Raw genomic sequence first — 27715 nt, forward strand, 5'->3', positions numbered from 1 at the left:
ACAGAGTCACTAAATAATAGAAGGAAAGGAAAGAGTAGGGCTAATCCAGTAGAGACTGAAGCTAATATCAATCTTCCCTAAGCATCTGTTTGGTTGGTAGCCTTGAACAAAGCTTGTCTCTAAAAGAAACAAAGTGATTTTTGCACTGAGCTTCCTGCACCTGCAATGGTGCCAAAGGCAATGGAATTCAAAATAGAGCAGAACCAAACAGTTTATTAAACTGTTCAAATTGTTAAAAATGACTAAAAGCCAGTTAAAGATTTTCATAAATGCTATTCCAAAATGTTAGTTTTAAAAATGTTACTAGCAATCTTTGTGTTCCCCTTATGTTCCACCCCTCCCTCCCTGTCTCTTAAAATTAACTTGAACACCCAGTGTAAAAAACACTTCAAGGAGAACCAAGTGTCAATCATATGAAAAGAAAGGTGAAGAGGGGAGCAAACGGTGTGTAGCAGATGCTGGTACTGCTTAAGGGGCTGCTGATGCAGGCTTTGGCGGCATTAAATCCCCCAGTAAGGCATCAGGTGTCGGGACTTTTTCTCATAAACATCTGGAAGTATGCCATAAGGTGTCTGTACCATTTTAACTGTTGACTTCCCAAAGAGCTGGCGCTCGTAGTCTATCAGCTGCCTCCAGAAGCCTACGTTGGGCCTGATGACAGGCCTCTGGCCTTTCACCCAGTTGTACGCCTCCAGCAGGCACACATTGTGGCCGAGCGGCTCACCCCTGCAGCACAGTGCACCAAGGTGGCCCCATGCTTCCTGCTCACACTGTGGATCTTGTCAGCCACAGTGTCAAAATACAGTCCAATGGGAGCATGAGGCATGTCAGCCAGAGGCACTTTAACATATTCAAATTGGGGCCAGTTGAAATTGGGGATCTCAATGGTAGCATTAACGACACAGGTGATCCCACGAGCCTGGAGAAGGTGCCGGTTGGAGGCCACACTGCCTCTGCCCAGGAAGAGAGAGTAGGTAATTTGAGCAATACCTCCGATATCTGCCTCAGAAATCATCCGAGGGGCCATGAGAGTTCGTGGGAGCGTGCTGTGACCTCTGGAGCTCATTAAGATGCCAGCAATCAAACTTGCATCATTGGAAGCAAGACCACACTGTTTTGTTTTGTTTTTCTTCCACCAAGGAATCAGAAATTATAATCTCCTTCTTGCTGAGGAAATTAGATGTACTCTGGAGCCTTTGGCCTGGATCTGGAAAGTCCTGAGTGAGCAGTGGTGGTTATAGCAGATGCAAATCAGATCGGCACCTCTGGCTCGCGGATAGGGGTTCCGTCCTCCTGCGCGGCTCTCGCCTTCTGCGGGCTGAGAGCCGCCCGCGCCCCTCCTTCTTCCCTCCGCCCGCGCCCGGGGCGGGCCGCGCGCACGCGCCCTGCGCTCTACAGGTATTTTCTAAAAGAGGCCATACAATATTTGTTCTTTTGTTTCTGGCTTATTCTGTACCATATAATGTCCCCAAGGTTCATTCACCTCTCTGCATACATCACAACTTCCTTCCTTCCTGTAGCCACACAATATTCTGTCATATGTATACACCACCATTACCATTCTACTTCTCAATATATACTTCAGTCATCACCATTGAGCATCATGGATAATGTCCAAAGTCAACTACCCATGTCTCACATTCTCCTCACTTACTTGTGCAATCATCAGCGCTCTCATTCTTAAACAATTTTCAATGCTTCAAAGAGAAAAATAACCTACAAACACACCCTCACCAGAGAGAAACACGAAACATCCCCTTAACTCTTGTCCTTCCCCACAATTATTTACCCCTGGTATTGTTGTGGTACTGTTGATGTCTTCCTGTTAAATATAGACCATAACATGTATTTTAGTTTCTTAAAGCTGCTGAAATTTGATATACCAGAAAGGGAATGGCTTTTATAAAGGAGAATTTATTAAGGTACAAGTTTACAGTTCTAAGGCCATGAAAATGTCCAAATTAAGGCAAAGTTATAAAAATGTCCAAATCAAGGCATCTAGGTAAAGATACCTTGGCTCAAGAAGACTGATGATGTTCAGGTTTCTCTCTCAGCTGGAACGGCACATGGTGACATCTGCTAGTCTTCTTTTTAGGCTTCTTCAATGGCTTCCCCATTTTCTTTATGCATCTCCAAAGGTCTCTGGCTGTGTGGGCTCTGTTGGCTCTTTCCAAAATGGTCCCCTCTTAAAGGGCTCCAGTAAGCAACCAGAACTTGAAGACACATCTCCATGAAAGCCATCAAATCAAAAGTTACCAGGCACAATTGGGTGGGTCACTTCTCCATAGAAGCAATAAAAAAGATCCCACCTAGAAATATTGAAAAAGAATTAAAGAACATGGCTTTGCTGGGGTACACATCAGATTCAAACTGGCACAGCATGCACTAATGGTTTTCCCCCTCTATCCCTCTATTATTGACTCTTTGTACCTGATTCATACTTTTGAAGAAGTTCATACAAGAACTTCTTTTTATTTTAGTGGTAATTGGTGGAATACCTGGCTCTATGCAACTCCTTTCAATCATGTTCACTTTCAATGTGGCAATATTACTTATAAACCTACTAATGAATTGCCTTCACTTCTGTCCATTCCCTTACATTTAAGTTCAACCCATTAGCTATCTGTTTACCCATCTCTAGTGTTTGTGTATCTCTAGTATTCTATATTACAAGCCTCTGAGTTATCTTTACTAAGGCCATGATAGAGAAATCGCACAGTATCTAGCTTTTTTGGTCTGTCCTCAAGGTTGATCCATGTTGTCTTATGCTTCAGGACCTCATCTCATTTTACTGCATCCACTTATCTGTTGATGGACACTTGGATTGTTTCCATCTTTTGGCAATTGTGAATAACGCTGCTCTGAACATCAGTGTACAAATACTTGTTTGTGTTCCTGCTTTCAACTCTTCTAAGTATATACCGAGTAGTGACATTGCTGGGTCATTGGGCAACACAATATTTAGTTTCCTAAGGAACTGCCAATGTGTCTTCCATAGCAGCTGCACCATGATACATTCTCACCAGCAGTGCATAAGTGTCCCAATTTCTCCACATTCTCTCCAATATTTATAATTTCCTGTTTGTTTTATAGTATGTTTTATAGTTTTATAACCATACAAGATAAGTATGCTTATCTTGTTTCCAATCTTAGACCTGCTGTATTATTTTTAAAACATTTCATTTATTAATTCTTTTGCATTATTTTTCTAATTAAAAAATATACAGAAAAAACCAAGACCAAAAACTATGGCATAATTTTTCCTCCAGCCTCAACCTTTCCTTTTCCCATTTCCCAAGCACTCACATACCTATTTGTTTTGCAACCTTTTCCCAAATCATATATGTGTAGGTGAGACTCCTATTCAGGAAACTTGGGCTTTGCAAGGCACATACAAGCAGCTTCTCTGGAATGCTGTCAGAGAATAGCCAGCTGCATTTCTGTGGGAAATTTTCCTCATTTTCCTAGCTGGAATGCCAATTTGAACATCCTTTACAACACATGAATCTCAGGGAATTGTGAAAGCCTTAACTGTCCTTGCACATAGTGGCAAAACTCTAAAAAGCTAGCACATTTTAACAATCCAAAGGACCGTTGAAGCCCATTAATTTATCCACCCATTTTCCTGATGTTTATTTGACACACATGTACAGTATCTCTGGGGTAAGAGAAATGAGTCTCCTACCACTCCCTTCTACCACTTCTCCCTTTCACACCCTAATCTCTAGAATGTAAGCTCCAAAAAAGAAGCAACATTGTTTTGTAAATCCTTCCATCTTCAGTGTTCCAAAGGTCCCTGGCATTTAGCAGGCATGCATATTTTTTAAATTAACATTTTAAGGTTATCTTTTTAAAAAAAGCTACATTTTGATTCATAGTACGGAACATCGATATTGTTTAAAATAATAATGAATTAAGAAATAGAAGTCCCTACGTGGATGTAAATATCAGAAGAAACAGCCGGTGGAGTGTTAAGCATTGTGTATTAGTGTAGAACTTCTAAGTGGGGAGGGGACTGCTGTTCTCGAAACATAAATTTTACCGCTGCTTTATTTATTTATTTTTATTATTATTATTTAACTTGGGCAGGCAAGTGGGAATCGAACCCGGGTTTCCAGCATGACAGGTAAGAACTCCGCCGCTACGCCGTAGCCTGCTCAACCACTGCTTTATTTTTGTACTATGTGCAGTTATATTGAAGATTTTCAAAAAGAAAATCAAAGCTGAACTTTATATGTTTAAATGACCCACATTGCCAGTAATCTAATACAACTATTTATTGTGTTCCATCTACCTTCTTATCCATATCTATACACATCGTATTTATATAGCCGTTTGCCAACATCGCTACGTATTTTACAGTCGTTTTTTTCAATTAACATACACTTTCAGTTATAAAGTCTTCTACTCTGCTACAGTCTATATACGTTATCATGCTGTGTTAATATTATGTTAATGGCTGTGTGATATTTCAACGTGTTACCCTACTAGAATGTAGCTAAATTCCCTAAAGTGGAATATTTAGGGTTGTTTCATTTTTCCCTAGGAGATAATGTTGTAATGAAGACTTGCATGCATATGGCCTTATTTGTTTGTTTCACTTTTTTGTTTCTGTTGAATCATATTCTGGGGACCCCTCTCGGCAGGAATTCCCGTGTCACAGTGGAGGGACAGAAATAGGACCTGCGTGTTCTAGACCGAGAATCGCGCGACCTGCGGCTCCTCAATCCCGGGCGGCGAGGCCCGGGCGGGACCCGCCGCGTCCCCGCCCCAGCGCTGCGTCACCGACGTCTAGCCCGGCTCCGAGCGGCTCGTCAGTGGCCGCTGCGGGCGCCGGGAGCGCGGAAACTCGGCGCGCCGGCCATGGCTCCCTGGGACGGGGCCGCGCTCTCCACGCTGAACCCGCTGCGCGCTTTGTGGCTCACGCTGGCCGCCGCCTTCCTGGTGGCCCTGCTGCTGCAGCTGGTACCGCCCGGCCTACTCCCAAGCTGCGCGCTCTTCCAAGACTTGATCCGCTATGGGAAAACCAAGAGCTGGGGGTCGCCGCGCTCAGCCGCCTTCCGGGCCTTTGATGTCCCCAAGAGGTAATCGCGCCTGGGTACGAACCCCGGTTGCGAGCCAGGGGCGCCCAGCTCTCCCGCAGCCGGCAGGGGGCAGCAGAGGCGGTTGCGGGGCCGGCGCGGACCACGCCGGCGAGGCCCAGGCGGGCATCCCGGTACTGTGCTTCCTCGGCCTGGCCGCCTGGCCTGACCCTGCTCGTATCGGCTTTGTGGCCCTGGGGGCGGAGGTCCCCAAGTGTCCGCGGACACTGAGGGAGCTGAACCTTGCGCACTTTCGAAAGCGCAAGAACGCGAACTTGTGGCTGCGCGGAGTCTTTATCTCGGGGGAAATGGCAGCATATTCGAGTTTAGGCCTGGCCACCAGGCGGCAACTTTAAATCTCTCTTGTCCCCAAAGTGCCCTCTTTCATCGCTCCTGCAACCTAGGGACTCATAATTTAACTTGCAGTCGACAGAACTCACTTGTGGAATTGAAGGCAGGCGGCCTTCGCTCATTTTCCGACTCTCAGTAGGAGAAAGAACAAGGCGGTGGTCAGCACACGGGCATCCATCCCCTCCAGGGACCGCTCCTCGGCAGATGCCCCCCTGAGAAGGGGGCCCAAGGTGGCACATTTTAGGCAGATCTGGTCCCAAAGCTGTTTGATTTTCAACAGACTTCATAACCAAGTTTAGATTGGATCTTGTCTTTCAACGAAAAATTAAATCATCATGAATTAAATAGGATTCTTTAAGAAATTGTGAGATCTATTAGCATTTTCTGCTTTTTTTTCTTTTTGATTTTTAAATTTGAATTAAGAACATTATCTGGAAAGAGTAAGCCAAACACTTTTCCAGATGATAGGAATATAGCAATGTCTTTCAAACCACCATTATAAGATGCATCTTAAATTGGCATTTAGGAAGTAATCTGGAGGAATGTGATAGAGTTTCTGATGTATTGAAACACCTGGGTGAGTGCTGAAAATTCTTAGGTGGTGCAGACAGCAGAAGGGCTAAGTATTACTTGGCTTCTGAAATGTAATAATGCCCACTTTTGACTCTTAGAGAGAGATTCATCAGGTGTTAACAATGAGAAGAGAAATTTGGGCCATTCTGAGAAAGTCAAGAGAATGGAGCCCTGCAGAGAACTGCAAGTATGCAAAGCAAATTGATTGAAACTTTTTTACATTTTTTATTGTGAAATATAACCAAAAGGCAATAGATTTCAAAGTACGTTGTAACAAGTAGTCACAGAATAGATTTCAGTTTGCTTTGGAATACAGTTCCACAATTTTAGTTTTTCCTTCTAGCTGCTTCAAGACACTGGAGACTAAAAGAAATATCAGTATAATGATTCAGCGGTCATACTAATTAGTTAAATCCTATTTTCTCGGTTATAACTCCTTCTTCTCCTTTGATCCTTCTCCCAATCTTTAGGGGTATTTTGGCTATGTCCATTCTAATTTTTTCATGTTGGAAAGGGGTGTGACAATATGGGAAAGGGGAATAGGACTAGTTGATGTTCTTGGAGAGGCTGGCCTCTCTGGGTTTCAGGAGTTATGTGGTCTAGGAACCCATATGGAGGGTGTAGGTTTCTGAAAAGTAATCTTAGTGCGTGAAACTTTTGTAGGCTCTCAGACAGAGCTCTAGGTGTTCTTTAGGGTTAATAGCAATGGTTTTGGTTGGGGTTCGGCAGTCCTGGCAATTTAGTAATATCTAGCGGAAGCTAGCGTAAAAATAGCCTCAAGAGTAGCCTCTTGACTCTTTTTAAACTGTCTTAGCCACTGATACCTTATTTTTTTATACTTCTTTTCCCTCTTTTGGTCAGGAAAGTGTTGATCCCATGATTCCAGGGCTGAGCTCATCCCTGAGAGTCACATCCCATGTTGCCAGGGAGACCTAACCCCCAGGAAGTCATCTCCCACGTAGGGGGAAGGGTAAACATTTCATTTGCACCATTGGGCTTAGAGAGAGAGAAGCCACATCTGAGCAACAAAAGAGATTTTCTGGAAGTAACTCTTAGCTACTAACTATAGGTAGTGTCAGGTTCTGTGCTATAGAAATAAGCTTCACAAGGGCAAGCCTTGAGATCAAGGGCTTGGCCAGTTGACTTGGGAGTCCCTAATGTTTGAGACATTATCAAGGGTTGAACCTATTTTTTAGAGACTCTTTTTTTTAAAATTTTTATTAATAAAACAAATCAACATACAATGTTAGCATTCTTTTTTATCACGTAGTTGTATATTCATCATCATGATCATTTCTTAGAACACTTGCATCAATTCAGAAAAAGAAATAAAGAGAAAACAGAAAAAAAATCATACATACCATACCCCTTACACCCCCTTTCATTGATCACTAGCATTTCAATCTACTAAATTTATTTTGACATTTGTTCCCCTATTATTTATTTATTTTTAATCCATATGTTTTACTCACCTGTCCATAAGGTAGATAAAAGAAGCATCAGACACAAGGTTTTCACAATCATATAGTCACATTGTGAAAGCTGTATCGTTATACAATCATCCTCAAGAAACATGGCTACTGGAACAAGCTCTATATAGGCAGTTCCCTCCAGCCTCTCTGTTATGCCTTAACTAAAAAGGTGATATCTATTTAATGCATAAGAATAGCCTCCAGGATAACCTCTCTACTCTATTTGGAATCTCTCAGCCATTGACACTTTATTTTGTCTCATTGCTCTCTTCCCCCTTTTAGTCGAGAAGGTTTTCTCAATCCCTTGATGCTGAGTCCTGCTCATTCTAGGTTTCTGTTCCATGTTGCCAGGAAGGTCCATACCCCTGGGAGTCATGTCCCATGTAGACAGGGGGAGGGTGGTGAGTTTGCTTGTGGTGTTGGCTGGAGAGAGAGGCCACATCTGAGCAACAAAAGAGGTTCTCTTGGGGGTGATGCTTAGGCCTAATTTTAAGTGGCTTAGCCTATCCTTTGCGGGATTAAGTTTCATATGAACAAACCCCAAGATTAAGGGCTCAACCTATTGCTTTGGTTGTCCTACTGCTTGTGAGAATATCAAGAATTCTCTACTTGGGGAAGTTGAATTTTCCCCCTATCTCACCGTTCCCCCAAGGGGACATTGAAAATACTTTTTTATTCACTGTTCAAATCCAGGGATTTAGTGAGGCATCATTCTGGACAAACCTACAAAATCCCATGCCCTCCTCAAAGTTCCATGTACTTACGGTGTTCAATTAAGCTGTCCACATCAGTTATATTAGGACATGCACTAGTCAAAATATAAATTTTGTACCAAATAAAATTTTTTTGCTTTAGTTTAGAGATTCTTTTAAGTGGAAACTGTCATCCTATTTTTTGGTCAGTTTTGATTACAGCATTTCCTTTTCTTTTTTATAGCAGTGGCATTTCTAGATTGTCAACTTTTTTTAACATTTCGAAGTGGAGAAAAAATTGTTTCTTAGAGAATGTGAGTTCTAACACTTTGTTTTCTAACTTGAAAAATGTGCTAGCATCCCCCAATGAAAGAGCACATTTAAAATCCCTGTATACACCTTGTTCTCTGGATGTGGTACCAGCTGTTACTACTCAAGTCTGTCCTCATATAACAGCCAAGAAAAAGACTTGGTACTTTTCCCTTATTCATTACTATAACAATTGGTTCTCTTTGGTCTTCTTGTAATTTCTACCATATTATGAAATAGTTTACGCCTTTTTTCCTTCTCTTTCTTCTCCCAGAATTCTGGAGTAGAATTCATGGGAGGTTGGGTTTTTTTGTTTTTTGTTTAGTTTAAACAAGCATTCTTTTAGCATTGGAAGAGATAGGACAAATCCAGGCTTTTTAATAAAGGAAGGCATTTTTATTGAGACAAAAAAAAGGAGCACCTGTATCAAAACTGGCAGGTGTCCAAAAAGAATTAATACATATGTTGCAGTGCTTCTTAGTTTTGAACCCTGGTTTATATGAAATGGGGGGAGTGGTTAGAGTTGGAAGGAGGTCAAAGTCTATATAGCCTCTTTTATGCTTGACTATACTTTCCAAATTGTCCACGGTGACCATGTGCTTATCAGTTTTATCAATTAAAATAAAAGAGCAATACATGTTAATGACCAAGGAACACAGAGGAAAGATTTTATTGTTTTTTTAATTAATAGGAACTTCTATTTACTGAGTGTTTTAGTACAAGAGGACCAATAAGTGCTGTATATACCTGCTGTTCATTTAATCCTCTCAATAGGCCCCTGAGAGAGATGTTGTTAGCATTTCCTATTTACAGATGTGCAAACTGAGGCTTGAAACAACGGTCACTTGTCCAGTGGTGCAGTGCCAGATGGTGGCGTGGGTGGTACTTGAACCCCACTGTCCGAATTTAAAACTCGCGCTCTTAACCACAGGACATGTCTAAGGGGGAAGATCTTTCATTTGAAGCTGAGGCATGTGTAAGGGATTAAATGGGAGTAGATTTATCCTCAGACTGGTATTTAGTTATATCTTGGTTAATCCAAATTTGAAAGTATTTGGTAGTTTAAGTGTAGGTCCTTAGATTTAAATATTTTTCCTTGTGCAAATTTTAGTAGTATTCTTAAAAGTGAAAATAAACCTGGAGTTTTTACACTTAAAGATGGGCAGCCATAAGATAGTGCTCAGATAATTTTATTCGAACTGATTTTTTCCTAAGGCAGGTAAGATTAAAACATTAAATCAGTTAAGGGAATGCTTGTTTCCATTTCCCCTGTCTGGTAGATTCTTTTTACTTCCTAAGGTGCTCCTTTTGGTTCCTAGGGTTTTAATTTCCCAGAAAGTCTGAATAAGTAGGTGACCTCGAACATGGGTCATGATACTCTTGACTTACATGGTGTATAGGGAAGCACTTTTCCTGTTTCTAAAATTTCAAGATGGTATCAAAGCATCAGTTAGATTGGGCTCTGGAGGCAGAGAGCTGTCCAGACCTGCCCCCCTAGAGTCAAGGGGGTTCTTAACCATGGGCTCTGGGAGTTCATGATAGAATTCGGGGTGATTGGAAGAGGGCAGGGAGGAGTTATGTATCTTTATTTTCACTAACCTCTAACAGAAATTTAGCATTTCCATAATTATGGATGTAAACAGCACATCATAGTAGAATTAGCAATACTTGCATCTTTGCCACCGGTTAGTTTGTATCACATTTTAAAAAGTGAAGGTATCTCAGAATTCTACAATTTTTATCACTCTTTTGGAAATACCTTAGTAATTAAACTTGCCACCAGAACTTGTCACCTGAGACATTAATTAAGAATCGCATATATATTATTACTATATCATACACTTCTGTTTTAATATTTTGATAACTATATTTCAATATAATCGGCTTCCTTTGTAACCCTTATGTATTTTTTCTTACTCGATTTAAAGTCCGTATGTATTTTATGATTTTAATAATATTTTGAGAAAATACCAATAACTGTTACCAACAGCCAAAGGATACCATGACAGAAAAATGTTAAGAACCTCTGCTTTAGGTTATAAACTTTCCATAAGAGGTTTGTCTTGTTTATTACCATATCCCTAGCACAGTGCTTGAGTAATAAGGCCCTTGACCAATGTTTTTTGAGTAACCAAAAAAAGAGGTTTTATGTTTATTTTGTTTGTTGGTTTAACTCTACTGTTTAGTCCGAGAATAACTTGGGTGCAGCACTTATCTTCTCTTTCATTCATTTATTTAATCAATATTTATAGATTGTTTATTATGTGCCAGAGGCTATTTTAGGCTTTTTGGATCTTATATTCTAGTAGGGCAGATGATAAATAAGTAAACAAATAAACAAGCTAGATAATTTTGGGTAGTGATAAGTGCTTGAGAGGAAATCCAGCAGGGTTGTTTGATCATGAGCATGACTGGGGTAGCAGTAGAAGGGATGGTTGGGGAGAGGCCGGAGATAAATTTACAGCTGAAGGCAGTCGAAAGCCATTGAAAGTTTTATATGAATTATTTTTTTAAGGGATGACTGGCCATTATGTGGACAGGAGGCTGTTAAGTCCGGGCAAGAGATGGTGGTAGTGTGGATTAGAGTGCTGGCATAATAGGACCTGCTTGTTCCATAGGGTTGTGGTGATGATATTAAAGCACCTTGCACAGACCAGCTGTCTAATCTTAACTCAGTAAATGTTAGTCCCTTCTTTGTTTAACAACATAACCTCCCTAACTGGGGCCTGGGATCAGCCTGGGCGATCAGCAAATCTGTATTAAGTCAGATTGTGTCTCCCAGGCTCTAAAGCATGGAGTGGCTTCCAACTTGGAGTAAAATCCCAGCATCTTAGAATGGTCCATAAAACCCTATACCGTCTCATCCCTGCCATCTCACTGACTCCATTAGTTTGCCCCCGTCTTACTCTAATTCTGTACCAGCCTCTTTGCTGGTCCTCTTTCCCACCTCAGGGCCTTTGCACTGCCTGTACCTTCCATCTGGAAAGCTGTCCACCAAATGGCCAAATGGCTTACGCCCTCACTTCATATAACTTTGTGCTCAAATATCGCCTTTACAATGAGGCCTTCCTTATCTGCCCTGTTTAATATTGTAATTCTGCCATCCCCAGCATTCCTCCTTTTCTCCCCTGCTTTAGTTTTCTCAGCAGCCCTTAACACTACTGAAATGCTGAAAAATGTATTTTCTTTGCCTGAGTGTTAGCTCTTTGAGAACAGGGATCAGTGTCTGTTGTGTTCACTTTTGTAGCCCCAGAGCTCAGACCAGCACCCACCTATCAGTAAACACTTGAATAGCTGTTAAATCAAATGGTTCTCACTCTGTGTTAAGCCTGTATTATCTATCATAAGGGTCGCCTTATGTCTGCTCCCAAGAGCTTGGAAAACAGTGCTACAACCAAGCAGAGTGCCCAGGGAGGAAAAAGGAAGAGCATAACTAAAACAGAAGGAAGTACAGTGTGTAAGTCTACTTATAGAGGCTTGAACTCTTTAAGAATGTAAGAGTTTTTAAAACTTTAAAAATGTAAGAGATGTGACTTGGCATTAAGAGTAGAAAATGTTTACTACAGAATAAAATCAGGTAAGCAAATCAAAAAAGACTATGTAAAAAATAGTGAAAAACAACACAATCTGCCTGTAAATTAAAAAAAAAGGCACAGTAGAGTTCAGGAAGATGTAACATAGCAGTTTATACAGAATACACTTGAGTGATTTGCTTGACTTAGGTTCGATATAAATCAGTATGGGTAAGGTAGAGTCTGGGAAATCAGGTTCAGGCAAGCGTAGTTACATGAATAGGGCAGAGCCTGGAGTTAAATGCTGCCACTTACTGTGTGACCTGGAATAAGTAACTTAACCTCTCTGAGCCTCATTTGCTTATCTGCCATATGAAAATAACCACCATAAGCCTTATAGGATTGTTTTGAAGATGAAATGAAATAAATTTACCTGGCTCCACCCTGAAACTTCATCCTCCCACCTTATGCCCCCTTCCACCACCAGACTAGACTGTTTATTTTCTACCTAGTTACCAGAAGGATCTTATTAAAATATTGGGTTATTATTAGCTCAAGTCACTCCTCTGCTCACATAGCCACCCAGCCCACTTAATAAAAGCCGCTGTCCTTGCAGGGCCCTGCATTAGGGTCCTGTATCCTCTGCTTTACCCCCACTCCATCACCTCACCTACTTTTCTTCCCCTTGTTCAGGCCACACCTTGAACACTCACCTCAGAGCCTTTGCTGTTGTCCCTGCCTCCACCTAGAAAATTCTCCCAGAAACCCAAATCCTAGCCACAGTCACTTCCACAGAGACTGTACCTCTGCATTGCCTCTGTTCCTTTATCCCACTTTATGACCACCCAGTATCGGGTTAGGTGTCTACAGGTTTAGTTGTTTACTGTCTAACTCTCCACTGAGCGGTAAACCTCGTCAAGGCAAGGACCTGGTCTCTTTGCTTCCTGCTGTGTCCCTGGCTCCAGGAACATTGCCCAGCACCTTCCAAGTGCACAGTACATATTTGTGAGAAATTAAAGGAGGTAAAATGGCTGGCCCAGAGAAGCCTGCCCCTCCCCTTTCCATGGTAACCTGCTGAACAAGGTGCTGCTGACTGCTGCCCTGCTCTGTGCTGCTCAGACCACACCTGGGCTCAATTCTGGGAACTGTGCCTTAAGATTTAAGAAAGATCCTGGAGTGCAACCAGAGGCCAGCAGTGGAGGGGGGATGGGGGGATGACAAAGATGGACCCTGCTGCATGAACTTTTTAGGAAACTAGGCTCCTGAGCCTGGAGGAGACCAGAAGCAGGAAGATTGGGATGGCTCTCTTCAAATAACTTAAGAGCTGTTGTGTAGAATTAAAATTAAACTTGCTCTGCATGACCAGAGAGGGTATCCCTGGGCATGAAACTTGCCATCAGTGATTGGGAGAAGGAAGTGGCTGCTGTGGACTGAAAGGTCAGATTAGGTCAGTGTTTCTCCGACAGGGTCTGGGGCATGGTTTGGAGAGCTGTGAGGTCTCTTATGAATATGTTCTGGATCATCTGGACAATAACATGAATTTATGTTGACTTCTTTTTTGGCTCTAGGTGGTCTTGCTTTGTCATGGACTAATAAGAAAAGAAGAAGGGGGATTAATAGATACACAATGCACTGACATCGTGGAAGGCCAAACGACCTCAAAGCCAAATGACACCGTAGGGTCAGAAAAGTTTTATATTGGTTTGAATCCGGAGAAGTGAGAAAAGTGGAGGTAAAGAGACCTCAGGAGAACTTGTGCCATATTAGGGTGATTTCATTTCAGCAAGTCAACATCATCTTTCACATTAAATGATTCTGTTAATCATTTGAACCTTATTGGCTTTGTTTGTATTTGATTTGTAAATTTGCCAGTTGCAAAATAGTTTTATGAGAGTTATAAGCGTAAAGAGTTGATTGATGCCTAGTGTTATGACTGTATTTGTCATGTTATAATAGTCATTTATGTCAACACAGTTTAAAAAGCATCAAGTTGGAAGACCTTTAAGGTTTCTTCCAGTCCTGAGAGTCTGTGATCGTGCAAATGTTGTGTAACAATTGTGTGACTATTGCTGCAATATTGTTTGAGATTAAGAAATCTTTCACAGATTTGGCTCATATTAGCACAGTGTAGGTTCTCTCTGCCTAGATCTGTGGCTCCTTTCTTTTGAAACTTAAGCCCAAATTTGTTACCCAGAGATAAGAGAGAGGCTACTAATTGACCCTCCGTCTGAGTATAATGGATTTTGTTCTTGTTACCCTCAGACAGGCCGGTTTCTTCCTAAGAGTTCATTGGTCTCATCATTTGAAAAGAAATGCTAAAAATCTGGACACCTGCAGAATTCAAGGTCTATTAAAATGTAAAGCTGTACTTTGGCAATGGGGGATAAAGAAACTAAAACATAAATCTCCCCTCATTACAGTTGTAAAGTGGATCTACCCTGATGACTGCCCAAATTGTTTTTCTTTTGCAGGTATTTTTCACACTTCTACATCATCTCAGTGGTGTGGAATGGCTTCCTGCTTTGGTGCCTTAGTCAGTCTCTCTTCCTGGGAGTGCCTTTTCCAAACTGGCTTCATGGTTTGCTCAGAATTCTTGGAACTGCGCAGTTCCGAGGTAATGATTCTCCTGGCTAATTACCATCGTTCCGTCCTGTTCCTTTTGTTCCTGTCTGCAAGGAAGCTGTTCTCAGCATTTCGTAGCCACTCCCAGACTCCTCCTCAGCCAGCCACGGAATGTGGAGGGCAAGAGCAAAAACGGTTTGCATGGGTCATAGTGCGATGGCCAAAGAGATGTCCCCAAGTCCCTCACTGAGGTGATGGCAGAGCCAAGAGGTAGCACTTACCTTCTGCTTCTCGGCCAGCGCAGTGCAGTGCTGTGCACAGGACTGGCCGTCCTCTCTATGATATTTTTAGTACTGCTGATAAATTTATAAAGAAGTCTTTACACTGAAGGGGAAAAGCTTTTAGGCTCGCTCAGGTTTACCTTGAAACATTATCATTTACCTGGTTCCAACCCAAAATTGTGTCTCAGTCCTCCAGAAACTTGGCAGGAAATTATTTTTTGCTAAGTATGTAAAATGGTCTATTATGTTGGGAGACTCTAAACAGTTATTGAGCAGCTGATTACAAAAGAGCCTTTAAGTTTGCCTTCTTGTGCTGCAGATGAAGAATTCTCAGAACAAGTTTTAGCATAAGGAATTGAAGGTGAAAACCATAAAGTGGCCTAAATTAATGCTAGGCAGAATCAGAAACAAATGTTCTCGTCCTAACTCTGTCCTTTGTCCCTGAAGCCAATCCACTGGCTCCCGAGGAACAATCCTCGTCTGTCTAGCTGGAAGACCTTGTTAGAAAAGATGCCAATCAGAAGGGAAAACCCATGCTTATCTGGGGGGAGAGGATGCTTCAGCGAATCCCACTCTCTGCTCATTTAAACTTCATCTGTTCATTTGTTCTGTGGGAGTGGTGGTAGTTTGGATATTTGGAATGTTGGTTGTGAGGGGTTTTATTTGGTTTGTTTACTTTAACCTATTCGTAAAGAGTAAAAACTAGGTTTCAATTTACTTCATATACAAAACAGGCAAAGCTAATCTACACTGTTAGAAGTCAGAATAGGGGTAACCCTCAGGAGGGTGGGGGACAAGGGAGAGTGGCTGGAAAGAAACACAAGGGGTTGCTGGTCGGGTTGTGTTTCTCAGCCTGAGTGATGGCTGCATGGGTGGGAGGGGGGCGTGTCATGTGTAAAAATGCATTAGGCAATATCCTTATAACGTGTGTGGGTGTATACTTACATGTGTGCTCGTATATTTCACTCAGTTAAAAAGCAAACTAGGTTTTATGTTTGGGGTAATGGGGTAATGGGGTAAAAGGCCAGTAGGTAGGTAGCTCTCAAGACTCACTGTCCCCCTATTAGTGTAATTTCTTTTTTTATTTATGTACAGTTAGTAGAACTGTATAACTCTCCCTGTCTCTGCTCCAGTTTCCCTCTATGCCTCTGTGGGTACCTAAGTCTCTTGTCTTCCCTGATCCCAGACAACCCCATCAGATGTGGTTGCTCAGAGGTCATCTGGGAACCCACAGAGTATGGGTGCTGAACGCACAGGCCGTTTTGTGATGATGTCCCTACAACCTGGAAGGCTCTCACCTCATGGAGTATAGTCAAGAGTTGTGGATTTGTTCCAGCACTGGCACTAACTTACTGTGTAACTTTCAGCCCAATTCCTTGACTTGACTCGGCCTATCTTCTCATTACTTAAAAAAGGAAAGTGTCAGACATGATGGTTTCTAGGGCCATCGCCTAGTTCCAATTTTATTCAATACTCAGTTTAGCAGTAGGGAAAAGCATAACTTTAGATTAGTCCTGGAAGAGAGATGCTGAATGTGCTGCCTTCTGAATTGTAGGGGGTGAGTTGGCGCTGTCTGCGTTCCTGGTACTAGTATTTCTGTGGGTACACAGCTTGCGAAGACTCTTCGAGTGCTTCTATGTCAGTGTCTTCTCCAATGCCGTGATGCATGTCATGCAGTATGGTTTTGGACTTGTTTACTACGTCCTCGTGGGCCTAACTGTGCTGAGCCAAGTACCGATGGACGGCAGGAACGGTGAGTGGCCCCTGCCTTGCTGGGAGCTCGTGGGGTTGAGTCACAGGGAGTATAAAACACTCTTCAGGCAAAGGATTCCACTCTACATTCTGAGAACTTGCAAAGTAGGAGACATGCTCGTCTTGTATTTGAAGAGTTTAGACGCTAACGGTAGATTTTTAAAAGTCAACATGCTGAAGAATATATACACTAACCTTATCTGCTAAAACTTTAGAAATACCAATATAAACAGTAATGCCTTCGATAAAGATATTGAAGTATAAAATATTCAGAGGCTTGGGTTTTGGATTAGGAAATTGGGTGTATGGTTTCCTGAAGGGACTGAAGTCAGTGAAACCATGTGGGTTAATCTGTGGAGAGGAAGGAAGTCTGCTCAAGAACTGACTAGGAAACACCCAAGAATGGGAGAAAGGATCACCCAAGAAAGTTGCCTCACAGAAACCTCCATTATCCTGGGGTGCATTGGGGTGGGGGCGAGCGTAAGAGAGGAGAAGTTGTGGTACAGGGTTAAATTATGGACCTATGAAGGGGCTGGGCTAGACTCCTGGTGAGCACTTGACTTGAAAAGAGAATAGGAAGAGATTTTGTCGCCATTTTGTCCTGTGCTTCTCCCCTATTAACAGCTTTTCTTCAAGTAAGGAGAAAGGACAAGAGAGTCATGTGGTAAATCAAAACTGTGCTCTTAACATTTCTAAACCCTTCATTAGCCAGGAAAGGGGAGGCAGAATCTTCATCTTTGTTTTTGAAGAGAAAATGAAGGGGTTGTTTTGTTCCCTAGATTAATGACCGTCATTTTTGTAAAAGCAGTGCATGCTTATGATGAAGCATTGAAGTCGTTTTGGGTGATCACATTGCGTTTTTTGTGCTTTGGTTAGCTTGACCTTGCAGCCTTGGTTTCGGTCAGCCCAGACGGTGCAGTGGGTCTTTCACGACTGTTTTCTCTCAGTCCAAGGCTCCATGTCCAAGCAGCCCTGTCACATAAATTGAAATGAGGTCTAGATATTTCCAGCCCTGCTCCAAGCTTCCTCCTCTTGTTTGATTTCATTGTCAGAGTGCCCCTTGAAAGTCCTCTCTCTGCTGCTGTGGTACAACCTCAGAGTGAATTTTAAGTAGGACTTATTGATGATCCATCTCAATTTATTAATTATTCATCAGTCTGAGCCACTCAGCTAGCATCTCCCTTTCTAATGCCTCTGAACTTATGTCAGCTATTCCACCCTGGTTCTTGCTGCTGTGGCATTTTCAACTCTTGGCATGGTTTGAGCTGTCATTACTAGTGAATTGTACTGGGTTTTCCACCCAGAAGAGACTTTCTAAAGCACCTCGGTAACCCACTAGCTTTCAGTCAGTCAGTTTCTCTGGCCTTACATGTCTCTTCTGGGGTTTCTTCTGACTAGACCCTAACTTTTGCCTCCCTTTCTGGTAAGGAAAGGCAGCCAAGGTACCCATGTAAATTGCTTTCTAGACACTCCTTTCTGAAGCTGTTTTCTGTTTCCCCTGCTTATCCTTCAAGAGAACACCTAAGATCATTTGGGACAATATGGAGAGAGCAGGTATCAGTAAGTCATTGAGAGAGAGCGCCCTGGGGCATTTGCCAGCAGTAGCATCTGATAGAAGATGGGCCTTTGGGAGTCAGATGGGCTTGAGTCTGAATTCTGGGTTCCTCTCTGAGGAACTTTCATCTTTAAATTAGGGACACACACCCATTTCACAGGGTTGTTGTGGAAGTAAGAAGAAAGAATGTATCGGTAAAACTGCCCAGACTGCACATGTCTTCTCATCTTCGAAGTCTCAGGTCAAATGTCCTTTCCTCAGAAAATTTTCCACAGTCACTCCCTTACATTTTCTTTTCTTCCAAGTTCTGTCTGTAGTTGAAATTATCTAGTTTGTTGATTTTTTTTTACTGGCTTCTGCCTATCTCACTTCTATGATGTTAGCTCCATGAGGACAAAAATCTTACCAACTTATTCACTGTTTTGTCCCTTTTTCCTATAACAGTGCCAGGTTCAGTAGATTCTCATTAAATAATTAATTAATAATGAAGAATTAAATAGTACATCTATTAGACTCTCAAGAAATATGAGCCTTCCATCTGTCTCCCTGTGTCCTATGAGGACTGTAGATGTCCTCATACAGATTCTGTTTCCCTCAGAGTTAATTTCTCTGCATTTAGAGAACATGAGCTGATAGGGATTTGAACTATCAGACACTTGCTTTAACTTTTCATCTTATAGTGATTTGCTCTTTTTTTTGTAACAGTTTTATTCACATACCATACCATCCATCAAAAGTGTGCAATCATTGGTTCTCAGTATTATCACAGAGCTGTGTTTACATAGTGATTTGCTCTTAAAGCTCTCCAGATCTAAACCTGTATTTTTATATTTTGCTTTTTTTTTTAATTTTATTTTTTATATGGGCAGGCACCAGGAATCAAACCTAGGTCTCTGGCATGGCGGGTGAGAACTCTGCTTGCTGAGCCATGGTGGTTCGTCCTTTGCTTATTTTTAACATGTGAAAATATAATCTTGAAGTAAAATAGCTAAACCTAGTGGACATTAAAAGACTATAATAGATTATTTATACAGAATAAGCATTTTTTTTTATTAGAGAAATTGTGGCTTTACAGAAAAATCATGCATAAAATGCAGGATTCCCATAGACCACCCTTTTATCAACACCTTGCATTGGTGTGGTACATTTGTTACAATTGATAAAAGCACATTTTTATAATTGTACTATTATCTGTAGTCCATGGTTTAACTTAGGGTTCACTGTTTGTACAGTGAAGTTTAATGAATTTTTACAAATTTTTTGTCTTATTACCATATATACAATATAATATTTCCCCTTTTAACCACGTTTGGTTACATATTTCAGTGCTATTAATTACATTCACAGTGCTGTGCTACCATCACCATCATCCGTTACCAAAACATTTCCATCGTTCCAAATAGGAGCTCTGTACATTTTTCTAAAGAAAATAAAAATAAAAGTAAAGAACACCCAAAACATCCCATCCCACCACCCGTTGTTTATTTATGTGTCTTTATTTTTCTTACTTATCTGTTCTTACACTGGATAAAAGGGATATCAGTCACAAGGTTTTCACAATCACATGGACCGACCTTAAAAGTTTTGTTGTTACTCAGTTGTCTTCAAGAATCAAGACTATTGGATTGCAATTCAACAGTTTCAGGTATTTTCCTCTAGCTACTCCAATACACCAAAAACTGAAAAGAAATATCTATGTATTGCATAAGAATAACCTCCAGAGTGGCATCTCAACTCTATTTGACATCTCAGCCACTGAAAACTTTATTTTGTTTCATTTCTTGTCCCCTTTTGGTCAGGAAAACTTTCTCACGTCTACGTTGCTAGGGCCAGGCTCATCCCCAGGAGTCCTGTCTCATGTTGCCAGAGAGATTTACACCCCTGGGAGTCGTGTCCCACATGGCGGTAGGGGGTAGGGCGGTGGGTTCACCTGTGGAGTTGGCTTAGAGAGGCCACATGTGAGAAACCAAAGAGATTCTCTGGGAATCACTCTTAGGCATATTCATAAGTAGTCTTAGCTAGAGTAGGTTTTTAAAAGAAGTTAATGTTGGTGGATTCTGCTTAGTCATTAGCTAAGTACCTGTTTGGAATAGAATGTTCCTCTGGTTCTCTTATTTGGATCAGCTTCATAGGGGCTCCCTCTTGGCTCCAGTGCCTCAGTCCCTTCCCCATTGTCAATGGACAACTTTGTTTCTTCAGTCAAGACCCTTACTAGCCTGACTGTTTCCTACTGATCATAGGGAAGTCCTTCATTGGCTTTTCTGATGACAGCATTTTGCTCTACAGGTCCTTATATGGCCTGCATTCTCTCCCTTCCTGGTAGCAGAGGGGAAAGAGGAAGATGACAGAGTGATTCTACTCCTGAAACTAAACCTCTCTGACTAGCTTCTCTAATCAGAAAGCAAAACTATTTTACTTCTTATCTTTCAGTTTACATTTCTCCTCTTTTGAGAAGCCCCACTCTTAGCCTTTAGCCCAAGTGATTTACTTTGTTGGCCAGAGCCATTGTATTCAGCCTTCTGCAGTCAGGGTCCCCCTTGCAGTGGTTTAGGATGGTAGCCCAGGGAACAGATTTTTTAGCAAGTATTTTCCTGACAGTAAGAACATAAGGAAGAAAACTTAAAACCAGGCTTAGACACAGAAACCCAAAGTAGTCTCATTACACAACTGTAGAGCACAAGAGGAAAAGGCTCTACAGTCTTTGAAACAGGAGAACTTGTGAATATGGAATTATCTGCCAGGGACCAGTGAAGCTGCCGCAGCAGAGGAGCCTATTTCCTTTGCTGTGTTCTCCCTTCCGTATTTGGAAATTGTATCAGAATAATTTCCTATAGCCGTATTTCACCACTAAGGGACTGGATGACTTTTTTAAATTCTCTGAGCCTCTGAGTTTTTGCAGAGTTGGCTAATAAGATAATTCTTATATCTGTAGTCTATGTAATAGGGAAAAATCTACTGATGCAAACACGGTGGTTCCATATCCTCGGAATGATGATGTTCACCTGGTCCTCAGTCCATCAGTATAAGTGCCATGTAATTCTCAGCAATCTCAGGAAAAATAAAGCAGGTGAGATATCTTTTCATGCCGTTGCATGTAGATTTTAACCCTCAGAAGTTAATTGCCCATGTTCATCCTTTTTCTCTTCTGCCCTAATTAGTTGTCTGGTTTGTCGAATATTTTTTTGTGAAGCTACCTCTGAGTCTTCATCTTCCCATCCCTGTGGGGGAAGGGAGAGATTACAGTGAAAGATCTCTGTAGTCCTGTCTGGTGCTGACATTCTGTAATTCTACTCTGCACCCACCTGTTGGGACCAGGTGTCTCTGATCAGCATGTGAGAGCTACTGGTATTACCATGCTAAGTTAGTACCAGCTCAGCCAAAGGAAAAAAACTTGACATTTTAGTTAACTTGTGTTGATTGATCACAGCTACAGTTTGTTAGTTTTTTTTAATTAATTTTGAAATATTAAAAATGGAATTAATAATATTTAACATTTATGGAGTGCTTATTTTGTGCTAGTTCCTATTCGGGTGCTTTACACATAGCTTCACAATACCCACATGAGATGGATACAGTCATAATCCTCATTTTACAGATGAGGAAACTGAGGCACAGAAAGGTTAAGTAACTTAGCAAAAATTACACAGGTGGTAGAGCCAGGATTTGAGCCCGTTCATTACTGACTTTGAGGACTGCTAGAGAAACCAGCTTTCTTTTTTGTTTACTAACAGTTGGTGGTGTAACCTAAACACCTGACTTTTCATCTGTAGTGGATTGACCATGGAAGTGTGACAGGGTGGTTGGCACACAGGTGTGGGAAGTGCTTTTCTTCTAAACAAGGGTTTTAAGAAATGATTTGGGAAATGAAGTAGTAAAATGTTCTTTTCAAATTTTTATTAATGAAGTATTGTTTTTCAATTTCAGGAGTGGTCATTCACTGTAACCACAGAATTCCTTTTGGAGATTGGTTTGAATATGTTTCATCCCCTAACTATTTATCAGAGCTGATGATCTACATTTCCATGGCTGTCACCTTTGGGTTCCACAACTTAACTTGGTGGCTTGTGGTCACATATGTCTTCTTCTGCCAGGCCCTGGCCGCTTTCCTCAGCCACAAATTTTATAAAAGCAAGTTTGTCTCCTACCCAAAGCATAGGAAAGCTTTCCTACCATTTTTGTTTTAAGTTAACCTAAATCAAAAACAGGCTTAATTCCTAAGGACAACAAAGTCTAGAGACCAAAGTACAGTTTCTACAAAACTGTGTGAAACCCTGTATTCCATTTTTATACCCCAAAGTCGTCACAAATGAGCAAAGCAATATCCCTTGAGAAAATGAATCTTCAAAGCCTTTAAAGAAGAAATGTTTCTGATGGACCTGGGATTGCTGTGACTGCTTTCTGAGATGCTTTATAAAACAAACAAACTGATGAAAAATAGATTAATTTCTTCCAAGTCGTTTCAGAAGCAAACTAACCAAAATAAACAGCTTCAAACATAAAACACATACACAAAAGAAGAGAGAAAATAGTCTGGGCCTGTGATAGTCTTTTAGGAACAAATTAACTGGACTACATCATAAGTAATATAGCAGGTTCTCAATAACCATTTCATTTCAAGAAAAGAAGAATAACCTTTGAAATTAACAATATGCAATTTTACACCAATGGTTTCAGGAAAAAGTTATTTATTAAAATTACTTTATACTTTCACATATTACCACAAGCATCTCCAGTATTATGTTTATATCAATAGTCATTTACACTCATCTGCCTCTTAGATCACAGCCTAACAGAAAGTTTTGAAGCCTCTTTTATTTAATACTTTGGCATTCCTTTCTAGGGAGTACCTTCAAAGTGAAAGCATCTGAAAATAAAATATTTTTATATTTATGCATCAAAAGTTTTCATGAATGGAACTGACTTCCACTCTGCATCATTAATTCTATAAGCATCATTCATATGTAGTTATTCAAATTGGAATAATGTCTGCCTGAGTTTATTTTAGTTAATAGGACATATCTGTTTAGGAACAAAGTTTATACTTAAAGAAAATACTAGGTACATCCCATGATTACAATGAATGCATGGTATGAAAGAAGACAAAAAGTTGAAAAATAATACTATAGCATGAGTAGCACAGCAAAAACTGTACATTTGAGCAGCAAAAGATTTTCATTCTTATTGGCTCAGATGCAAACTTTATTCCTTTTATGCAGATTTCATATTATAATCTGCTAAATACTAAAAGTTTTGCACTAATATGTACCATAGTATGGGGGAAGGAATCTTGTTATTAACCAGATACATATCAAATAAATGCACAGTTTAAGATTATCCCCCCACAAATCCCCCCTCCATGGAGTAGAAAACCAAGACTGTTAAACTGAGTTTTTTTTAACCCAATTTTAAATATATTCATATCAAAGCACATTCTAGAGTTATTTTATTATAGTAATTCTGATGTAGCATTTCCTTTGCCATCAATCAAATACCACTTAACTAAGACTAATCTGTTGCTCAGTCTGTTAAAATAAACAATGTATTCATTTCACTTATTTAAAATTTGCCATCCTCAGGACCAGTACTCAGGGACAAAACTATTTCTTCATTGGAAATGTAAAGCATACTGTAGTTTTGTCTTAATTTCCACACAAATATCATAATAATTTTTAATAGCAAATTATTTTGGGAAAAATTGTATTGTACGTTGCAATTTTATACTTAGGTTAGACTAGGGATTTGATTGACAGTCTCTAATCTCATTGTAGTGCTTTTAAATAAATTAACAGAGTATCCTGTGTGAAGAACCATATCAGGAACTGTGAGAAAGCTTTCCAGTTTCCCAAACTCTGTTCCTGCTGCCTTCACTGTTACTCACCCCTTCTTCCTTTTCTCTTACTTTCTTTCCCTTCCTTTCCCAAACATTGCATTTCTAGTTGAAGATAAACGAGGAAGTAGTGATGGCATTAAAGGGGTTGAGAATAAAATAGCCTTGTGAAGGCTTAACCAATGAAGAGTAATTGAGAAGGAGCTGTGCTTGGAAAATCAGAGTCATCTTTGTTTTTTATTAGTAAAAATATTCCATGTTCCTGAAGGGAGAGCACCACAGAGAGCCTGTACATTCTTCTCACAAGCCATAAATAGCTTGTGGTTGGAGAGTCTTGATTTTTCTGTCTGTTAGTTGAATAGTCTTACTCTTCATTTTCTGTTACCATGAAGCTAGGGGAAATGATACCCAACTACCTCATAACAGCAATCCCTGGACTAACTACTGACTGCTTAAGTGCGCTGAAACTAGACTTTTTGTTAAGTCTCCAAGTTGTAGCTCAGCCTGTATACTAACAGTTGCTTATGGTGAGCATGGGTTATTTTTTGGCTTCACAAAACTGTGTTTTGTATTGTTTTAAATTCAGTGAGTGGTAATTGCTAGAATTTCCATTTTTAAAAAAAGCCTCTGCAGATATTTTTGTATGCAGTTTCATAGATACTCAGTTTAAAGATGAATATAAACATTTGCATAACGAAAAAGTGAAAACTCAAGAATCACTGATAAGTAATGTAGCTCAAAGTAAACTAATATATTAAAGAAGACCTTAAAATCGTGAATCAGCAAGTAGATTTTTTTTTTACTCTAGTACCTGTCTAGCCAATGTCTGCCCACTCTTTCACATTACCTCCCAGAAAAATCATTCACCTGGCTTGTATAAACATTTTGTGTTAGTCTAAACTTCCAAGGTTCTTCTGCTGAATGGACAACAAGCAGTGGAGGTGACAGTTTTCCATAATTGATACAGATGACTCACATTTAATCATTCTCATCAAATAATCATAATCTTCTAGAAAGCTATGTATTTCAGTCATCTAAATAAAAACTCTATTAAAGAGCTACTCTATGCATGTAATTGAGAAAGTATAACTTTGGGCCTTATTTTAGTTTCCCAGGCTGCTGGAAACAATATACCATATAATGGTTTGGTTAAACATTGGAAATGTATTTATTTACGGTCAGAATCTGGGCAAACTTCCAAATCAAGGCAATGCCTTCTTCACAAAGACCAGCTACCGATGATCCTTGGTTCCTCTGCCATATTGCAAGGCACATGGCATCTGCTGGTCTCACTCTTCTCATCCGGGTTTTGTTGATTTCAGCCTCTTGCTTCCGTAGCTTTCTCTATGTATATTCATCCCACCTATGAAGGACTCCAGTAAGGATTAAGTCCCATCCTAAATGAGCCAGGTCACACCGTATCTAAAGTAACCTTATCACAAAATCCTACTTACAAAGGTCCACACCCCCAGGAATGGATTCACTTTAAGAACATGCTTTTCTGGGGGGTACATACAGTTCCAAACCAAGACAAACCTTTTCCTTCAAAAAGATGGAACACTTGCTTGAAGTACTAAGAGAATGCAAGTTTAGGAGAGCTTTGTAAACAGAAGATCAAATTCTCACTCCAGTTCTCTGGATAAAACCTCATAGCCCACGTGCTGTCCTTCTCAGGGGTCCACTGGCCTTCACCACACCTTCCTGCAAATTAAAAAGTTGTCACTCTAGAAAACAGCCTCATGATGGCAGGCTGTGCGCCTTTAAGGACACATCAGGTGGCTGTTGGTGGGGCTACATCTCATTAAACAGAGCTCGAGCTGGATCTCAACCCTACTTTCCCCCTCAGCCCAGTGTCCTTTGTACAGAAACTACACACTGTTCATCATTCTGCTCCATGTCTGCAGATTCTATTCACTCCTGAGAAAAACAAGACTTGATTTTATGAAATGATCTCATTGAAAGAGACCAGAAGAAGAACCTAGGATAGTTTACTGCTAGGAAGTATTCCATATAAAGCATGTGTCCTCACATACGCAAAATAAAGTTTGGTTATTAACAGGGGATTGACCCTCAAATGGTTGACTTGTAGGTTCAGATGCTAGAATGCTAGCCCCAAGTAGAGATAGTGTTTTCCCTCCTTTCTGACTACCAACTCCTGTTCTAGCTTCCTAACTTCAACAATCTTCAGACCCTACTGGGACTTCCAATCATTGATCTCATCATATTTTCCTTGTCCTCCGTCTCTCATAAGTCTTCTCTTATTTCCTTACCCTACTTAAATTCCAAGTAAATCACAATAATCATTCATTTGTGTATATCCTTAATTCCCTGTCTCCTTACATTCTGTTTTCCTAATCATTTAGCAAAACTACAACCCTGGTTAGATTCCTTTTTCTCTCCTTTATGCCTGTGCCTAGGCAACTGAACTGTGGCTAAAGAAATACAACCCACAACCATCTCACTTTAAATTCACTAACCTCAAGTGGCCTTTAATGCTTCAATCATACTAAAGTTCCCTCGTCCACTCGCTCACTCTCTTGACTATTTAACATTTTCTTTGACCTCAGAAGTATGAAGCTATTGAAAGAGAACTTCCACAGGTTCCCATTACCTTACCACCTCCATTCATCTGCAGCATCTGTGCCCATGTACTCCACCTTCTTTTTCTAAAATGCAATTTTATTGAGATATAGTCACACACCATAGATACCATCCAAAGTATACAATCACTTGCTTACAATATCATCACAGAGTTGTGCATACATCCCCACGATCAAATTTAGAACATTACTTCTCCAGAAAATAAGTAAAAAGGAAAAAGAAAACCCAAATCTTCCCATACCCATTATTCCCCACTATTATTGACCCATAATATTTGTGTGGTACATTTGTTACCGTTGATTAAAGAGTATTAAGATATTACTGTAATTATAGTCCATAGTTTGTGATAGGTGCGTTTCCCCCGTATACCCTCTATTATTAATTCCTTGTGATAGTGTACATTTGCTGTAGTTCATTAAAGAATTTTTTATATTTGTACAGTTATCACAGACATTGCCCACCACAAGATTCACTGTGTTATATACATTCCCATGTTTTAACCTCCAACTTTTAAAGGATAGTTTTTAAAAGGATAAATTCATGCTCCTCATAAAAATAGGAAATGAACACATGCCGAAGATTTCATTTAACTCATTAATTAATGAGGGGCCCAGTTAGATGTTGGAACCAGTTCAAAGAAGAATCTAAAAATCAAATATATAGGCAAACAGGCATGCCAAAAGGAGTTTGCTTAATAGATGCAGAACTGACTTCTTCCATGGCTGGGCAGGAGCAGAAGAGAGGATAGCTGGGAATCATACCTCCACTGGAGTAATTCAATTGGATGTCTATAGAAAGGAATTATTTGCATCCATGTCAGTTGTCTACAACTTAAGTTTTAAAGACAATGAAGAGTACAGATAACCCTAAGAGACAGGACATCCAGTGATATTTTTTGCTCATTTCAAAGGCATGTACTTTTTTATTTTCTGAAGCTGTTGATAAACCATCTGGATTTCTACCCAAAGCTAGACTCTCTACTTGAGCACTAGATTTGCTCTCCCTTCGCCCTCCTAAGGTCATTGCTTAGCCATTCTCCCACCTACAAGTTTTTGCCCTTTTCTCGACATTCTCATCAGCACACAATTATCATTTAAAAACTTTCTAAACAAGGGTGCAAGGGTAGTTCAGTGGTAGAATTCTCCCC

At 40.5% G+C, this 27715-nt stretch overlaps 1 protein-coding gene and 1 pseudogene across 1 annotated transcript; one reads left to right on the forward strand and one right to left on the reverse strand.

The window, feature by feature from the left end:
- Nucleotides 1-500: 500 nt before the first annotated feature.
- LOC143663628 (dual specificity protein phosphatase 14-like) lies at nucleotides 501-1370 on the reverse strand (annotated as a pseudogene).
- A 3422-nt stretch (nucleotides 1371-4792) lies between these two features.
- On the forward strand, nucleotides 4793-23040 carry SRD5A3 (steroid 5 alpha-reductase 3). Its single transcript, XM_077136899.1, has 5 exons — nucleotides 4793-5084; nucleotides 14462-14604; nucleotides 16389-16586; nucleotides 21073-21207; nucleotides 22065-23040. The coding sequence occupies exons 1-5, from the start codon at nucleotides 4864-4866 to the stop codon at nucleotides 22322-22324; spliced, it is 957 nt and encodes a 318-aa protein (XP_076993014.1). The 5' UTR covers nucleotides 4793-4863; the 3' UTR covers nucleotides 22325-23040.
- Nucleotides 23041-27715: the final 4675 nt, after the last annotated feature.

This window comes from Tamandua tetradactyla, chromosome 19, assembly GCF_023851605.1.
Source record: "Tamandua tetradactyla isolate mTamTet1 chromosome 19, mTamTet1.pri, whole genome shotgun sequence".
In the NCBI taxonomy this organism is placed as follows: Eukaryota; Metazoa; Chordata; class Mammalia; order Pilosa; family Myrmecophagidae; genus Tamandua; species Tamandua tetradactyla.